This window comes from Fundulus heteroclitus, chromosome 22 (genome assembly GCF_011125445.2).
Source record: "Fundulus heteroclitus isolate FHET01 chromosome 22, MU-UCD_Fhet_4.1, whole genome shotgun sequence".
NCBI classification, from domain to species: domain Eukaryota; kingdom Metazoa; phylum Chordata; class Actinopteri; order Cyprinodontiformes; family Fundulidae; genus Fundulus; species Fundulus heteroclitus.
Genome location: NC_046382.1, coordinates 13,740,221 through 13,758,697, shown reverse-complemented (window position 1 = coordinate 13,758,697; position 18,477 = coordinate 13,740,221). Strand labels below are relative to the sequence as shown.

The 18,477-nt window shown below is 40.5% G+C and overlaps 1 protein-coding gene across 6 annotated transcripts in view; it reads left to right on the top strand.

Annotated features, from left to right (window-relative positions):
• srfb (serum response factor b) overlaps positions 1 to 17,029 on the top strand; it is a 45,652-nt gene extending 28,623 nt beyond the window's left edge. The window contains exons 3-8 of one of the 6 annotated variants that reach the window (XM_021311277.2): positions 2,353 to 2,593; positions 7,332 to 7,502; positions 7,803 to 7,907; positions 11,298 to 11,495; positions 11,589 to 11,665; positions 14,654 to 17,029. In XM_021311277.2, coding sequence (XP_021166952.1) covers positions 2,353 to 2,593; positions 7,332 to 7,502; positions 7,803 to 7,907; positions 11,298 to 11,495; positions 11,589 to 11,665; positions 14,654 to 14,749 — 888 coding nt within the window. In that variant the 3' untranslated portion in view covers positions 14,750 to 17,029. Of the gene's footprint in view, positions 1 to 2,352; positions 2,594 to 7,331; positions 7,503 to 7,796; positions 7,908 to 11,297; positions 11,496 to 11,588; positions 11,691 to 14,653 lie in introns of all 6 variants that reach the window. The other 5 variants (XM_012853810.3, XM_012853809.3, XM_021311278.2 and 2 more) reach the window with 5 other exon arrangements.
• The last annotated feature ends 1,448 nt before the right edge of the window (positions 17,030 to 18,477 follow it).

Here is an 18,477-nt window from a genome sequence, read left to right as displayed (position 1 = left end):
CTGACGCCCACTCTGCTCTCATCATGCGGCCCACTCACCGGCACATCCTTCTAGGCGGTTCAATGGATCCACACATTAGCGTACGGCGCGGTGCTACATCTCTGTTCTTTTGATCATCTCATCTGCCTTTTTTTTTTTTTTTTTTTACCGTGCTCAGTCAGTTGTCATAGTAACCCAACCAAATAATGGAGCAAACGTGATGTTGGATTTTATTTCTATTTATTAAAGTCCTCCAGAGAGCAGCCCGGTCACACGGCATATACCTTCTAATTATGGGATAAATGGTCGGAGATGATGAACGGCTGAATGTTTTGATATTTAACTCCTGGGTCGTTAACATTTAAAACCATTACTTCCAATCAGCGTTGAGCTTCTATCTTGCATTAAAATGACTTTAATAGGAACACAACTTATTGCTTTTCTTGTAGATCGGAAAGGTTGCTGTAGCCGTTTTTTAGTGTTTCTACACATGGAGATAATTAGAAGGTGCCGCAGTCTGACTGTTCAAAAACAAGCTTTTGGTTTCTATCGGCAGTCTATTGATCCCTGAAATACGGGAGGGATTCCAGGGATCAAAGTGTTTTAGATTTATGAGAAATTGTGAGACTCGGGGAGTCAATTTGCCCCTTTGGCCGAACCATGGCAGCTTTTTGTGGCCATGCGTTGCAGCTTCGTCCCAACCTGCATTCCTGTTTCCAACGATTATGGTTCTGATTCTTGTTTGGTCACGTTGAATCTTCAGAAAACATGAGATTATGGCCGTTTAATGAACCATACCGGTTCAACGGATGCTGGTCATTTAGCTCTTTCAGCACATGGTACGTTTTTTTTTTTTTTAGTTTTGGCCTTTTTAATAGGATACAGAAAAAAACTGTCATTTCGTACCAACCGTCACAAATTAATGCATTTCTTTCCACTGTCGCATCATGCTTGCTCAGTATGAGGGATTGCAGCAAAGCCATGGACAATGCAGACGACTCTCCCTGTAGCTCTACGCTTCTTCAGGAGTGAATGCTGCTTGTCGGGACTTTGAAGCAATCAACTGGTTCCCTTTTTATATAGGAAATTTCTGACCAATCTGTATATTATGATTGAATTTGACTTTGTAAAGAGCCTCGAGATGACATGTTTCATGAATTGGCGCTATATAAATAAAATTGAATTGAATTTCCAAATTGCGTATAAATGCGTTTCCATTTAGTTTACCAAACTCTTTTTTTCGTTTGGTACCCATTAAAACCAGTGGATCATTTTATTGAAATGCTTTGCTGACTAGTGATGTATCCTTAAAATCTGACACATTATATGCATTGTATGGTCGTTTGCAAATGCCTTCCTTGGCAGAAGGCTGTGCTTCATACCTGCAAACCTTGTCCAGAAAGACTAAAATCACACAGATGGCATTCAGTTAAACTCTGTATAGTAAAACTAGCGTTTCTGGGGTAGACCCAACAGATGCTGTACTATTAATTGGTGTTTTCATGGGTTTGTCGGTTGATTCATTCACATTCCTTTTCTGATCATGTCCAGAAGATTTGGGAATATTAAAAATGTTCAAACCTAGCTTGCTCAAATTCAACTCGATTCAAATTGAGAGTCAGTCATTCTGCCCATTTACCATTCTGTAGCTACTCCTTTTCCATTTGTTTGTTTTGATAAAGCATTGAGCTAAATGGCTATAAAAATCTTCAAATCAGACACATAATTGGTAGAAGGCTCCCAGTGCCGGCCCGAGCCTCTTGGGGGCCCTAAGCAGAATTTGATTTGCCCCCCCCTTCCCCCCCTCCCTCCACGCAGAATCACTTATGCAAAAACATTATTGACACAAATGTCTCGCTATAATGTTATAGCATATATTATTATAAACGAATACAGTGAGGTTATGTATTATTACAAAATAAATTATTCTTAAAATACTTCAGTCTTTTATTAAAACTTCAGAAGACAAACTGTTACAAAACATATTAAATAAATTATTTCTTCATTCATTCATTTATAGCGCTTGTTTAAGTTATTTAATTGTGTAAAAAAAAAAAAAAAAAAAAAAAGCAGCCACTTGGTTCTATTATGCCTCCGGCCGGCCCCGTGAAGGCTCCTTTTTTTTAATGTCTCTGTGATTGCAAGTCTACAACTTTCCATGCTGTACCTACAAAAACCATTTCATATCCAAGTACCTAATTGTGGTTTATTGATTATTTCAGTGGCCAAAGTTAAGGTTTTCTGGTTTTTTTAGGACAATCCATGCATTTTTTTTTTTGGGACCTGCGATGCTAAAATGTTCCTTGACTGAAAGCGGTTCCAGTCTAAATTTGTCGTTAAGTGTTTCTTTTTTTTCTTCTTCTTCTTCTGCAGGACACGCTGAAGCCGACGTTCACCGTGACCAGCATACCGGGCACGACGAGCAGCGCCCAGTCCACGGTGCCCACCACCTCCACCACCATGCAGGTGAGCACCGGCGCCTCGTTTCCCATCACCAACTACCTGGCGCCCGTCTCGACCAGCAGCAACATCAGCGCCAATGGAACCGTCCTCAAGACGACCGGCGCCTCCGCGGGACTCATGCAGCTTCCCAGCGGCTTCACCTTCATGCCCGGTATGTTCAAATTCTCCCTTTTTTTTGGTTGTATTTTTTATTTTATGGTTTCTTGCCCTCATCGTGTCTCTCCATGTTTTGCTAATGTCGTCATCGTGCAGCGCAGCTCGTTAGCTGATTAGAATCTGAATGGCGCCGCGGCGTGACCTCGGCCGTCATCTTGGGGCGGTCGCGCTCTCCCTGCGTAGCCGGTCATCAACGCTGCGCCCTCGGGTTTTTACAAAGCCCGCCGTGTCCAAGGGAGACGGGTCGTCTGTTGGCTGCGGGCCCTACCTTTGATAGTCAGATGTGGACATGAATAATTAGGTGAGAGGGACACAATGGAGCTGGCAGAGAGGCCCGATGAGTAAGGCCCGTAATTGGTTATGAATATTCAGTTGAGTGTCGGCGGCGTGTGATGAAATTATAATCGAGGCGCGCCGCGGTCGGCTCCTTTTTGTGTCGGGAGTGATCCTGAACTAGATGTGACCTTTTATGCTGGTGAAGATTCTCAGTCATCCAGGTCATGGTCATTCCAAAAAAAGTAAAAAACAAAGCAACTGGACTTGTTTTCCGTAGATGAAGACGTTTCGCTTCCTCTACAGGAAGCTTTCTCAATTCAAAAAGTCTAGAGTAATGTGCAGTAACAAGCTTTATACTACTATCTAAGCCATATTCCATATTCCAATTTACTTTTTAGGCTAATTATACACAATTTAGACCTAGTGCTATTTTTACAAACAAGCATTTTATTAGATCTTATCTCTTATTTTTTTTATTTGTTTTACCTCGTGTTAAAGTGATCTTTAAATAATGATGACATTCATGATGATTATGATCAGAATAAACTTTTGCATCACCTCCCAGAAGCCGGAAAGTCTAAATACTTTAGCCTAAATATTTTAGGCTAAAATATCACACTTTTTTTTTTTGTTGTTCTTCAATCCCTCGGTGATGTTTAGTAATTTCTGTCAAAGGCTGCAGCATTTTGATTTAATTCATCTGAATGCAGTATTTGCAAGCCATACTCTGATTGGTAGGAAAAAAACTGTCTGTGATTGGCTGAAACAGCCGAGCGAGTGCACAGGTGGTGTTGAGCGTGGAATGAGCAGGTGCGCGCGAGCAAAGTAGCGCGCGAGCAAAGATGGAGCTCACCGCGAGGACAGTGGGTTGAGAAGAGTTTTTCAGACCGTGCCAGACCGGTTTTGAGCGTTGAGAGTTGTTTCACTGCGCGCTTGGATTGGTTCCTGCACGCTCAAACGGAAGGCACGAATATCGCTACACTGTTTCTGAGTTGGGCGGCAGCGCTGTCTTCTTCTCTGTCTTCATGCGCCTCCCCTGTGACTCTTTGGCGCCCCCCAGGGGAGGCACGCCTCACCTATTTAAAATCCCTGATCTAAGCCATTAAAAGGCCTTTGTTAGGCAGTAGTATAAAGCTTGTTACTCAACATTACTCCAGACTTTTCGAATTGAGAAAGCTTCCTGGAGAGGAAGCGAAACGTCTTCAACTACGGAAAACAAGTCCAGTTGTTTAGTTTTTTACTTTTTTTGGAATAGATGTGACCTCTTTACTCCCAGGACACAAACTCTGTGCTTCACGAACTCCGTGAGGCACCGGCGGGTTTGGGTTCTTCCCAACGTCGTCATCTCTCCTGTGATTATTCGTCACGCTTTCTTTTGTCGCGCGGCTGACGTATAGTGACGAGCAGGACGCCACAGGGACTCCGTAGGCGTCGATTGGAGAGACGTTTCAGTCGTAAAAGTGATCTGAACGCAGACACTCGTTTCTTCTTCCCTGTGAATACACCCTGGCTGAGCTCCTCTTCAGATGGGAGGCAGGAAGCTGCAGCTCCTAACGTTGACGCCCAGGCGGAGCTTTCCTTCCCAGCACCAGCTGTCCCTCAAGCAGGTGACGCCTTCAAGTCCAGGACTCGCTGTGGGACGTTTCTGTTGCAAGTACTGACGCAATGGCTTTACAACGTTCATCGAGCTGTAATTCAGCCGACGCGTTCGGCAGGTTGTCTTTCAAACTTCTTGCATATAAAACTGTATAAAAGGAGTAAATCATGCATGGGGTGCTAATTCAGTGTAGTTTTTTTTTTCTTTTTCTGTTTTGTTTGTACAAATTACGTTTTTTCCAATGATTTAGATGTACAAAGTGGAGCAAAGACCTTTTTTATTTTAACCTTTTTTTGTGGTTTCTTTTAGTTCTTATAGCAGGGGTGTCAAGCTCCAGTCCTCAAGGGCCGGGGTCCTGAAACTTTTAGAGGTTTCCTTGGTCCCACACACTTGAATCAAATGGCACAATTAGCTCCTCAGTATGCAGTCAGGTTCTGCAGAGTCCAGAAGTATCTGATTATTTGACTCAGGTGTGTCGGACCAGGGACGCATCTAAAAGATGCAGGACACCGGCCCTTGAGGACTGGACTTTGACACCTGTGTCTTATAGAGAGACCAGAATCTGCATAGAGTATCAGAAAGGGGAGCTGCTGCCCGTGGCGTCTCTGATGAGAAACGCGCAGATGCACCTGAACCGCGCCGCACTGTCAGGGTGGAGTTAGTTTCCTGTAGACGTTGCATAGACGCTTTGTTTCTCGTGATTTTTTTTTTTTTTTTTTACGACCAAAAGGGCTTCTGCTGCGATCACGAAGGAGCGGGTCTGACAGAACGACCCTCGGCGCGCTGCCGTCTGTTTCTGTCACGGACCGTCCTGACTGACGGCGCCTCGCCTCAGATTTCTGTTCCTGTCTTTTTCATTTTTTCTTTTGCTTTCTCTCCCCTTTTGCAAACCCTGTCCCTCCACCCTCTGCTCTCTTGCTTGCTGCCTGCTCCCTCTCTCCCCTTCACCACCTGTCTGGCACATGGCAGCAGCGCCAGGTGGAAACACACACACACACACACACACACTCACTGCTCCACAGTTGACAGCTTGAAGGGGCCGGCCCACCCCACTGCAGCGACTGCACATGGAGCGCATAACCAAATGTGGAGAGAATCCTGTTCAGACGTGAAATCTGTGGCTTTCAGCTTCACTGATAGAAAGGGGTTTAATTCTGAGGTGGAGATAAAAATCCAAATAAATGATAGAAGTCGCCGCTTGTCTCTTCCTGCAGCCAGAAGCTTTATTTTTTTAACGCGTGTTCAGAGGCGGGGAGCGGAGGACGGATCTGTCAGAGATGACAAGCGAAAAGGACAACACGCCTGAGTCAGACTTTCAGGCTGCTCTGCTCGTCCACAGTTGGCGGCTGGTTGCCGTGTGCCAACAAAGTGAACTTTAACAGCTCTCTGACGTGGATGTCCAACAAATCTTTTTTTTTTTTTTTGTCGTCGTTGTTGTTGTTGAAAAAGTTTGACGGTTTATACAAATTGTTGTGTATATACAAGTTGTGTCTCACCTTTCCTTAAAAGGGAGACGTTACTCTTTATTATTAGCATAGATGTTCAGATTGTTGAGCTCTGAAACATCATGCTGAATATTTATTTCACCACATCTAGAAGCTAAATAAGATAACATCTATAGTGGAAAACAACAACAGTTCCTTCATTATCTGACATCAGTTAATTCAAGGATTACTCGGGTCTGGATAAGAGAAGAAAAAAGATCATTTTATTTCCTTTACCAGTGGCTACACTGCAAAAACGGATCTATTAAATAAGTAAAATGTTCTTAAAGTTAGTGTATCTATTGTTGATTTGAGCAGGTAAATAAGATTACCTGCCAATGGAATGAGTATTTTGACCCCTAAAATGAGATAATTAGACATCCTGCACTTGAAATAAGATTATTGAGATGAATTGTTCTTATTTTAAGTGCAAAAATCTTATTCCATTGGCAAATCATCTTATTTACCTGCTCAAATGAAGGACAAATACACTAATTTTAAGAACATTTTACTGATTTCTAGTTCTGTTTTTGCAGTGTAAGATTGCCTGTCTCCGTCCATCCATTCGTTACACTGCAAAAATGGAACTAAAAATAAGTTAAATTTTCTTGAAATGAGTGTATTTGTCCTTGATTTGAGCAGGTAAATAAGATTATCTGCCAATAGAATGAGTATTTTGACCCCTAAAATAAGATAATTAGACATACTGCGCTTGAAATAAGATGATGGAGATGAATTGTTCCTATTTTAAGTGCAAAAATCTTATTCCATTGGCAAATCATGTTATTTACCTGCTCAAATCAAGGACAAATACACTCAATTCAAGAAGATTTGACTTATGTTTAGTTTCGTTTTTGCAGTGTAGTCCGTCCATCTGTCCATCTTGTCCTCGGTTTGTACCTCCGTCCGTCTGCCCATCCTCTTCTTCCAGTCTGGTTTCTGCCGGCTCCACTAAGCAAAGCATCGATGAACTCGTGGAGAGGCAAACGATGACGACCCCACCGGCTGCAGCCCTTAAAAATGGGATCTTTGTGTTGTTACGGGTCGGTTGCCAACAACAATAAATTATCCCGATTAGTTCCCTGCGAGCGCCGGAGCCCGCTCACTGCTTCGAGGCGAAACCCATTAGAGTTCATCAGCGGGTAGAATAATGGTGGGTTGATGACGGCGGGTTTAGGATCGACTCTCTGGATTATGAGCGCCGTTCTTGCCGCCTATCCAGCTCTGACGTGAGGCTGAGATCGTTTCTCCTGGGGATCAGCGACTGTTCTACGTTTAGCGACTCTCTGACACATAGCAGGACACTTTTGTCTTTCTTCTTCTTTAAATCGACTTTTAGTTGTAACCCTTGTGTATTTGTGTGCGTGCCCCTGCAGCAGGCACTCCTCTCCCCCCCAGCACCCCCACCATTCCTCTGAGCCAGCTGCAGCAGCACTTGCTGGCCCTCCAGGGGCAGCACGGTCAGACCCAGGCCGCCGCCGCCGCCCGCAAGCCACAGCAGGGACAGCAGGCTGTCCTCCGCTTCCCTGCTGCTGTCTCCCTCACAGGTGATCTGCTCTGCATGCTGCCACCGCGCCCGCCTCTGCTAACCACAACCACGCCTTCACGAGGCTGCCGCTGCTTTGCACGCCGCTGTCCCCCCCCCTCCTTTTTTCCTCTGCTAACACCCAGTCATCTAATGCTAGAGTTACCCGAGCACCGGGTGTGGGGGGGGCTTTCCTCTGAGTCTAATGGTACTAATATGAGGCTAGTTCTCTGCTGCGGTTCCCTGGTTCAGATCCAGTGGTGTGGCAGCGGGGGCTTCATGGTGTGTGTGTGTGTGTGTGTGTGTGTCCCTCCAGGAACAGGGGTACCTCAGCAGCTCCAGGCCATCCAGGTCCACCCCAACACGCAGCCCACCTCCAACAGCGACAGCAGCCCAGAGATCTCTCACACCTCCACCAACTCCACCGGTAGGTCGCGTTTACGTCTCAGTGACTCCTTTTTTTTATTTTATTTTTTTCAACTGAGAGTTTGAGTCAAAAACCGAGGGCCTGGCTAAAGTATTCATACCCCTTGAGCTTTTTCCACGTTTTTTCTCTTTACAGCTACCACCTTTAATGCATTTTACTGGCGTTATATGTGCTTTTTGTCGGATGAATTCTCGCAAGTTCTCAATTAGGGCTGGACGGTGTGAAAATAAAGCGTATCGATAAAATGGAAATCATATTAATTTGATATCGATAATTATCAACAAATTCAAATGTTATATTTTAAGTGCAGCCCTGGCCATTTTATGTTATTTAGCTACCCTTTAAAGGGTTTTATTAACCCTTTAATCCAGGCGTGTCAAACTAATACCTATATGGGGCCACTTTGGCATCATGAAGTCATTAAAAGGGCCGCTTGCATGTGTAGAGACGATACTTTTCATTTCATAATTTCATTCTACTTCACACAGTAGTATAGAAAATGCACAGTAACATAAAAGTAGCACCCTTAGGCCCAGTTTATACAGTTTATCTGCAAAAAAAGTTGATATTGGGGTGAGTTACACTTACAGGAGGCACAGTTTTAGCCACTTTATACACTTTAAAAGGATATATGCCTTTTTTTTGGCTCTCGAGGGCCGGATAATTTACCTTGACGGGCCGGATTTGGCCCGCGGGCCTTGAGTTTGACACCTGTGCTTTAATCGAACAACTTTTTACCAAAACTCCAAGTCTTTCAAAAAGAAAAAAGAAAAAAACTCTTTGAAGTGGGCGGAGCTTGGTGACGGAGCATTGTGATTGGTTGGAAGGATGTAATGATTGTAATATTAACCTATATGGCTAGAATGCAAAAGGAAGGAAAACTTTTATTCTATTGAACTTTTTATTAACCTTTTTTTTTTTTTTTCCATTATTGATATACGTCTGTCTGTATATCGATATATATTGTTATTGAATTATCGTCCAGCCCTACATAATATATGGGAACGGTTTACAATTGAGATTAAAACATTTAATATGAAAGATTAGAGGAAAAAAATTATACAAAAGATCAGCTCATAAAAGTCCCAACTGTTCGAAATTAGTTTAAGTAAATATTTTTGTCTTTAAATTTCATGCAGTTTAGCTAAATAAGCCAACTCATGAGACTGAAACTGAGACATAAGTTGAATGCAAAAGGAAGGAAAACTGTTATTCTATTGAACTTTTCATTGATCTTTTTTTTCTATTATTGATATACGTCTGTAGATCGATTATATATTGTTGTTGAATTATAATTAGTGTTGCACCGATGCCATTTTTTGGCCCCGATACCATCTGTTTGAAATTGATGGGTGTGTGTATATATGAAGAACTGCATACTACTTAGGGTAGTAGAACTTTTTAATGCCTACCTGGAATGGGTGACAATAGTTGAATAAACTTTTGGCTCTCAAAGGCCAACATAGTGCAACATTGGTGAAATTATAACATGTATAATAGTAGTGCAACAGTAAGACGGTAAAATTACATTAATAATTGAATAATCTCTTTTAAACCCTGAGTTTTGGCTCTCAAATGCCAAAATAGTGCAACTTTCATGAACTTATATAACATGTATAATACTAGTCAGGAGAGAGAAGGCTGCGTTCAAGTGACATACAAACATCAAAATGGTATCGGTGCCTATTTGTTGGTACTCACTGATACCGATGCCACCATTTCAGTGCTGGATCGGAGCCCCATCCCATACTGGTATCGGTATCCATGCAACACTACTTATAATTCAGCCCTATTCTCAATTAGACTGGCCCAAAGTTTCCAACTACATCTAACACGTGGATAGCGCTTCATCTAAACCATTTCACGGCAGCTCTGCTTGTCAGATCAGGGTCCCACCGGAGGCTGAACTCCCGGCCCAGTCTGGAGTCTTCCCCGATTCTCCTGCATTTTTACATCCGCTGGCCAGTTTACCCGCCGCTGCTGCAGGAAAGCATCCCCACAGCATGACTCTGCTGTCACCGTCGGTCACAGTTGGCTCGGCGCGTTCAGAGCTGTGTTGTTGGTTTTCCACCAAACATGGTGGTCAGTTCTGGTCTCAATTGACCAGAGGCACATTCCTGTAGAAGGATCATCCCACCTGAGCTGCGGACGTCTGGAGCTCCTCCAGACTGCAGTTCTGCCGAGCTCTTCCTGTTTTCAGGTGGGATGTTTAGAGCAGGATTGGGTTTTAAAAACGGTATCCAAGCTCTAAAGTTCTCACCCACGGACTAGGGCTCAACGATTTTGGAAAAATAATCTAATTGCGATTTTTTTTTTTTTTTTTTTTTTTTTTTTTTTTTTTCCTTAATATTGCGATTTAATGCGATTTTTTTTTTCTTCCCAGTTTAATTTATTATGTCTTTTAAAACACATACAAACAACAAATCATTTTGTTTCCTCGTTGTGCAGATTAGTTGCTAAAAGACCCACAGCATCTAAACTTGGAGCAGTAATGATTGCGTTCTGCCTACTATATATTTCAACCAAAATTGCAATTTTGACTTTTCTATGCATTAACCACAAGCAACAAAAATGGCCTCTAAATAAAGATGTTTGTAAACAAGGACTATTTAAAACAAGAACTTTTAATGTTTCTATTAATCAGAATATTATTCAAGAGAACAGCTTTTAGTTGATTTGGACATCAATCCTTGTTGAACATAAAGTCCAACCAACAAGCAAGTCTATGTATTAAACTGATTGACCTGTACTTAATGCTATGTATGATTATATAAACTCTAAAACAAGTAATAAAATGAGATTATCTCACTGCTGCAACTGTCTTCTCTTCCATGTGGAGGCAAACCCACTTTAAACATTTTACTGACACCTAAAGGACACGTCTGATTCACTAATTGTTACATAGCCAAAAATTGCAGACTCTGCGATTTGGAAATTGCGTTTTTCTAAATCGCAATTATATTGAAAATGCGATTAATTGTTCAGCCCTACCACGGACCCGTCTGCTGATTTCCTCTGTTTTTAATAAAGCGATTTGTTCTCTATGAAACCTCACAGGCCTTCAGAGAACAGCTGGATTTATACTAACTAAACCACACACAGATGGACTCTGTTAAACTAATAAGGGGAGATCTGAAGGGTGCACGGGACTTTATTTATTTTAGGCCAATCGGGGTAAACGTGATACAAAGAATCCCAATGAAACGCTATAAGGGGTGTAAATACTTTTAAAAGGCAAAACGAGCCTTTATGAGTGTAAATGGGAACAAAGTGGAGGAATGCATGTGCCTGAGCAGGACCAGGAGGTTGATTTTGAATGTGAAGCGCCACCTGCTGGCCTGCGTGTGTACTGCCGCCATTGCCTTCAGAGAGCCTCTCCATCTCCCACAGCAACGGTGAGTCTCCCGGCAACCATCGTCACGTCGTCGGTGCCAACGTCTGTGCCGGGTCACATGATGTACCCCAGCCCTCACACCGTCATGTACGCCTCCACGCCGGCGCTGGCCGACGGGGGGCTCGCCGTGCTCAACGCCTTCTCCCAGGGAACGTCGGCCATGCAGGTGTCCCACGCGCACGGCCAAGACGCAGGTGAGAGCCGAGCCGTGTCTGCCGGACGTCAGCGGGGCGGTAGGGGGGGATCAGAAGGATTCACTGATGTTTTGGTTTGTTTCTGTCGCTCAGGTGGCGTCCCTCAGGTGTTCCTTACTGCACCTCCTGGCACGGTGCAGATCCCCGTCTCAGCAGTGCAGCTACACTCAGTACGGCAAGATCTGCATTTCACAAGTGAAACTCTCATTTTCTCTCTGCAACCAGCATGCCACGTTGACTTCACTAACGCATCGTAACAGAGCACTGGCACACAGGCCGCAGGCTCGTCCCCTGCTTTGGTCTGGTTTTTGGTTTTTGTATGAATGTGGAGTGAATAGTTGGCATCTTGTTGGTTTGAGTTGCTGCAAAAACGCACACAAAACAGCCCCAAAACACAGCTGCATCTTAGTGAATACTAATGTTTTATGTAATGATGTATTTCAAGCACTTTTGTTATTTTAATGTAGAGGGTTATGGCTTAGTTTCTCTTAAAATATTAACATGTCAATGCATCTGTTTAAAAAAAATGCTTAAAATCCTTAATCTATTTTTTTTTAATCCACACAAATCATTTTAAAGTTTAGTGGTTAAAATATATCTGTACATTTTTGAGTTTACGCAATTGAATTTTGAGTTTTCAGATCAGAAATGCTTGAAATATGTCGTACTGTAATCTTGTCACAACCAAGAATAAACGTTTTGCCAAAAATCAAGTAAAACGGATGAAAATTGCAGATCTTTAAATGAGCGCGTTGAACATACAGTTAATCTAAGGAACCACAGAGCAGTGGGCTGAGCACCTTTCTCTGCCACTCCAAACATCTACTGCAGGACGTAATTGTCTCTGTGAAGGAGGGGAAACCTCACAATCACAATATGTTCTATAAAAATACCCAGCTCTGCAACAAAATAACTTAATTTATATTTAAAAATGATTAAAAACAAACAAATGTACTAAAAGATTCAGGAGCAATCGAGGAAATTGGGGAAGTTTGAAGGAATCTGGAACAGACTGTTAAAGCCTCAGTGTGTCACACTGGTGCGCCATCTAGTGGTGCACTAAATGAATTACAAGCGAATTTGCCCCAATGGCTACTATGGAAGCATCGGAGTATAAATGTTTAGCTAATAGCTACGGTCATCGTGTGAAATGTTTTTTTGTTTTTGCACTGTTGCCGTTTATTTATTTATTTTTTTTCCGTCTAGACTAAATTTCTTGAGCATTTTTTGGGCTCGTTTCTGAACATGCAATCGCTTCTTTGGGGTCTAAAATGAGGGACTATAACACTGGTAAAGAGACCCGGCCGGTTTTGCTGCTGTACTACAGACCGATATCCCTCCGCCTATTGTACATTTTAACCCTTCGGCAGGGACAGTGTTCCCAGATTAGATGGCTTCCCGCCCAATTGGGCGATTTTTCACTTTTATTTTTGCGTCTATAATTTGCCTTGTGCGGGTCAGGTAGACATGATTTGGGTTGAGTTATAGAAGACGGCTGGAAGGGAAAACGCGTATGGCTGACAAGTTTGTCCCCTTTCGGCTTCTGTAATCAGAAATAGCGACGCAACATGGCTCCTCCCATTGAGCACAGACACCTATGTGTTTATAAACTACGAATTCTAGGTTAAGAGAACATTTTCACTTTTGATGTGAAGTTATTAGACTTACCAAAAATCAAGTATTGCTTTTATAAAAACATATTCTGGCAAATTAAAAGCCAAATTATTTACACACTGTCCCTTAAGAGTATATATAAATTTTTTTCAGGTTTCTAAAACTGGATTTCGTGTCCAATCAATTTTTTTTTTAAACCAGGGCACGCAATTTAGTGGAAGGAAGAAATAGGTTTGAAATAACACTGTCGTAACACTTCTGTGTTAAACTTTTTTTAAAGCACTTTCTGGAACAAAAATGTTAAAATGAATTGTTTTATTTTTTTAGGTTTTCATTAGCTGTAAGCCATAACTGTCCAAATTAACAAATACACATTTTCTTCTTGTAATACAAGATTACAAACTCTGTATGTAATCAAAACAAAATTAAGCTTTAGTTTTTATGTTTACCGTTTTCTTCCCTTGATTTTCAGACACAAAGAATGCTAAAAAAAAGTAAAAAAAATTAAGATGCAGGCCTCTAAATTCATCCCACTGTACAATAAGTACACAGACTGATAATAAATTAATAAAATGGCAAAACAGTCATTCAGTGGAAATTGGAAAATTAGGTGTAATTCCAGAACTATTAAGACAATTTCCCAAGTCAAAAAACGCAAACTACGCATTTAAAATTGAGGCATATGAATGGAAAATTTTGTGGGAGGAAAACATTGTAGAGTAACATTTATTTATTTATTTATTTAAATGTATAAAACTCAAATTTTCTGAGAAATTGAATTTAGACTTTTCATTAGCCGTAAGCCATAACTGTCCAAATTAACAAATACACATTTTCTTCTTGTAATATGTAACTGTATGTAATCAAAATAAAATTAAGCTTTAGTTTTTATATTTAGCATTTTCTCCCCTTGATTTTCAGACACAAAGAATGCTTAAAAAGAATATTAAACAGATTGAGATGCAGGCTTCTAAATTCATCCCACAGTACACAGATTGATAATAAATTAATAAAATAGCAAAACAGTCATTCAGTGGAAATTGGAAAATTGGGTGTAATTCCACAACTATTAAAACAATTTCCCAAGTCAAGAAACGCAAACTATGCATTTAAAATCAAGGCATATGAATGGAAAATTTAGTGGAAGGAAAACCTGGTAGAGTAACATTTTTTTTTTAAATGTACAAAATTCTAAAATTTTCTGAGAAATTGAATTTAGACTTTTCATTAGCTGTAAGCCATAATCGTCAAAATAACCATATCCAACGTTACACAAACCGACTCATTATCCCAATTATTGAGATGCACCTGTAGCGTAGGTGTGCATGAATAAAGTTATTTTGATGAAGCTGTAAATATTAAGCTGTGTTTTCATCCCTTTTTTTTTATAATCCATCGTGTCGCGAGTCCGCGGCGCGGCGAGGGTGGACAGCTTTTCAGCTCCTGTTGCGTTGCAGCAGAGTCTGAGGATCAGCTGCCGTGTGATGCGATGACCTGTGATTGGCTGCCCTCTCCTCTGACACGTCTCGTTTTGGCCCCCGCAGATGGTGATTGGCCAGCAGTCGAGCGGCAGCAGCAGTAACCTGACGGAGCTGCAGGTGGTCAACCTGGACACGGCACAGAGCTCGAAGGGCGACTGACGGCCGGCTGACCCAGGGACGCGCGCACATCTCTATTTATTGATGCCTTCCTACGAAATTTACCACCACTCTTCTGAATGTGATTTATCAGTACATATATATAAACACAATGAAGGGCAAATGTGTGGCAGGCCCTTAAACAATATGAAGTATGTTTTTTTTCTTTTTGTTTTTTTGGTATATAAATATATATATATTTGCAAATACATAGGAGATATATCACTATATTATAATTGGAGCCTATTTTCTATGCTGTTAGATGGTGTTATTTTTAGTGTGAGCTTTGTTTCCGTTTGACAAAATGTAATTACACAGAGAGAGAGAGAGACTGCGAGGTGCCACCAGCTTCACACCAGCCAAAGAGACATTTGTTTGTCTGAATGTTCCTGTGTGAGCCGTCCGAGCACATGGTGTGTGTGTTAGTGTGTGTGTGTGTCTCTACACACATCTGGGTTTTTGTAAAACGGGGCACGGAGGTGTTGCCGCCTGGCTTAAAAAAAATATATATATAAAATCATACATTTGGAAATGTAAATAGTTTTTAAAACAAATTAACAAACTTGTATTTTTAGCTTGGCTCAGTTTGTGCAACGGCATGTAATTTTTTTTTTTTGTTTTTTTTTTTTTTAAATGTAGTGGGTTTTGTTTGTACATGGAAAAGATTTGCATAGAGAAATTGAATTATTTACATGGACGTGTAAATTAATTTAATGCATCATTGTTCACTACAGGATAGAGAAAGCTGACATCTTTGACTTTCTATGCTTTTTACATTTTATTTTATTTTATTTTTTGGACATTTGGCAGGCAGGGAGAACCTTGCTACAGGAGATTTCAGTACTTCTGCCCTTGTCTGGAAACCTTTTGACAGTCGGACACAAGCATTTGCTAAACCGATTTTTTTTTTTTTTAAATGTTCGTAAAAAAGAACCACATCCTTGCTAGAAACGTTGAAAAAGCTTTAAAATCTTTTTTTTAATCGCTGTGGCATCATCTAGCAGGCAAAAACCCTAACATTTAAAGACAGATTTGGCCCAATTTGCTTTCTAGTAGCACCCACAATATTTTAATTTAAGATATTTAGCCATGACGCCATGCTCTATGAGACGGTTCCCAGGATCTTTGGAGGAGGAAACGGCCCACAGCATTATAGATCCATCACTGTACTTGAGAGCACGTTTTCCAACATATCCACGCCTCGTTTTAGGCAAAAACTATCTGCAGTGTTTCAAAAGCACAAAGTTACTATCCCAGTAAAAGCTGCCAAACGCTGCACTCTTGCATACAAAGGTCTCCATTTTTGCTGCTAAAAGTGGAGATTATTTTACCCACAGATTGAGATTAACTCAGGTCCTCGTCCAGCCTGGTTTCTATCGGTTCCACTTATTCTGGACTTTTATACTATTTTTCCTGAACGTATTCCCTCTCAGTGATTAAAGGCATGAGTCTCACCATTTATACTCCAGGGAAAAAAAAAAAAAAAACAGCAGATGTCATGAATAACTTGAAGTTCCAGGACAGACTGATCAATTTAAAGGAGAAAAAAAATGGTAACATTTAAGTTTTTCTCCCATTCAAAGCAGGATTTTATTTTTTTCAGTAATTTTTTGTGTTACAGTAAAAGACGGGTTTGTTTTAAGGCTTGATGCTGATTTTTAGCAGGGATGCTGTATAAATACAACTGCTACTCCAGTTGCCTTGATCCATTTCCTGGTAAATTAGGTTTTAGTCAGCAGGCTAGATTATGTTTTTTTTTTTCTACGTGAGAACAAGGATCTGATTTTTAGAGATTGTGTCGTGAGGCGCTTTAAAATGTTAAAGACCCCCTACTGACTGAGTCTGAGTTGCTGAGCCAGACTGGAGGTCCTCTTTCTGCACCATAGTGCCTCTAATCCAAAGGCAGATTTTTTTTTTAAAGCAACAAAGGAACGTAGGATATTTTTCTCTCACATGGCTTTGGACCTGTCGCCCTGTTTTTCTGCTACACCCCGAGGGGGAGATCATTTATTTTGGGCGAACACGACGCAGGAAAAGCCAACAATCACGTCGCCGTCCTGCGGCCCTGCAGAGCCACACGACACAGACGTTCACTTAGACACGCTGGTACTCATAAGGAAATGTTTATTTTTTAGAAGATTGAACAGAGTTTTTTGTGTTTTTCACCTTGTCCTTGAAATGAAATGATTGTGTATTTTTGTTGTACTGTACATACATTTTGTAATAAAACAAGAGATGAAACGCAAACGGTGTGGAAAACGAGCGCATCTGCTGAGAGCTTAATTTTTTCTTTTTATTGGGACAAAGTTTTTATGGCCCTCGACAACAGCAGGTAGAAATTAACTGTTCTGCCTTGATGTCTGAAATAACCGGCCGTGATAAAAGATCTGTGCCCCTTCTTTACCAATTCAGAAAGTTAAAACTCATAGAATCAGTCACTTTGGTTATTAATGAAAACCCAAAATTCAGTTTTCTGAAGATCTTAAAAAAAAAAAAAAAAAAACCATGATGGGAATTACTGAAAAGGAAGGAAAAAGTGCAGTATGGTAGAAATAGATGCTTAAGCAGGAAGATTACTGCAGTCCGTATAATGGATATATCCTGCATGTCCATTAATGTATCAGCAATAATAAATAGTATGTTTAAATTGACAAATGTAATCAGACGGGGAAAACTAATAGAATCAGTCACTTCACTGCAAAAATGGAACTAAAAATAAGTAAACTTTTCTTAAAATTACTGTCTTTGTCCTTGATTTGAGCAGGTAAATAAGATTATCTGCCAATGGATAGAGTAATTTTACCACTAGAATAAGATAATTAAATATAATGCACTTGAAATAAGTTGATGGAGATGAGTTCTTCCAATTTTAAGCGCAAAAATCTTATCCCATTGGCAGATTATCTTATTTACCTGCTCAAAATAAAAGTAAAAATACACTAATTTCAAGAAAAGTTTAACTTATTTTAGTTCTGTTTTTGCAGTGTTTGGTTATTAATGAAAACCCAAATTTCAGTTTTTCTGAAAATCTTGAAATTATACCAGCCAAAAAAAAAAAAACTAAACATAACAGAATTACTGAAAAGTTGAGTGGAAGAAAAAAGTGCAGTATGGTAGAAATAGATGCTTAAGCAGGAAGATTACTGCAGTCAGTGTGATGGATATACCCTGCATGTCCATTAATGTATCGGCAATAATAAATAGTATGTTTAAATTGACAAATGTAATCAGACGGGGAAAACTAATAGAATCAGTCACTTCACTGCAAAAATGGAACTAAAAATAAGTAAACTTCTTAAAATTACTGTCTTTGTCCTTGATTTGAGCAGGTAAATAAGATTATTTGCCAATGGATAGAGTAATTTTACCCCTAGAATAAGATAATTAGATATAATACACTTGAAATAAGTTGATGGAGATGAGTTTTTCCCATTTTAAGTGCAAAAATCTTATTCCATTGGCAGATTATCATTCTTACCCGCTCAAAATAAAAGTAAAAATACGCTAATTTCAAGAAAAGTTTCTTATTTTAGTTGTTTTTGCAACTAAAATAAGTGTTTGGTTATTAATGAAAACCCAAAATTCAGTTTTTCTGAAAACCTTAAAATTATACCAGCCAAAAAAAGAAAAAAAAAAAACATGAGAATTACTGAAAAGGTAAATGGAAGGAAAAAGTGCAGTATGGTAGAAATAGATGCTTAAGCAGGAAGATTACTGCAGTCAGTATGATG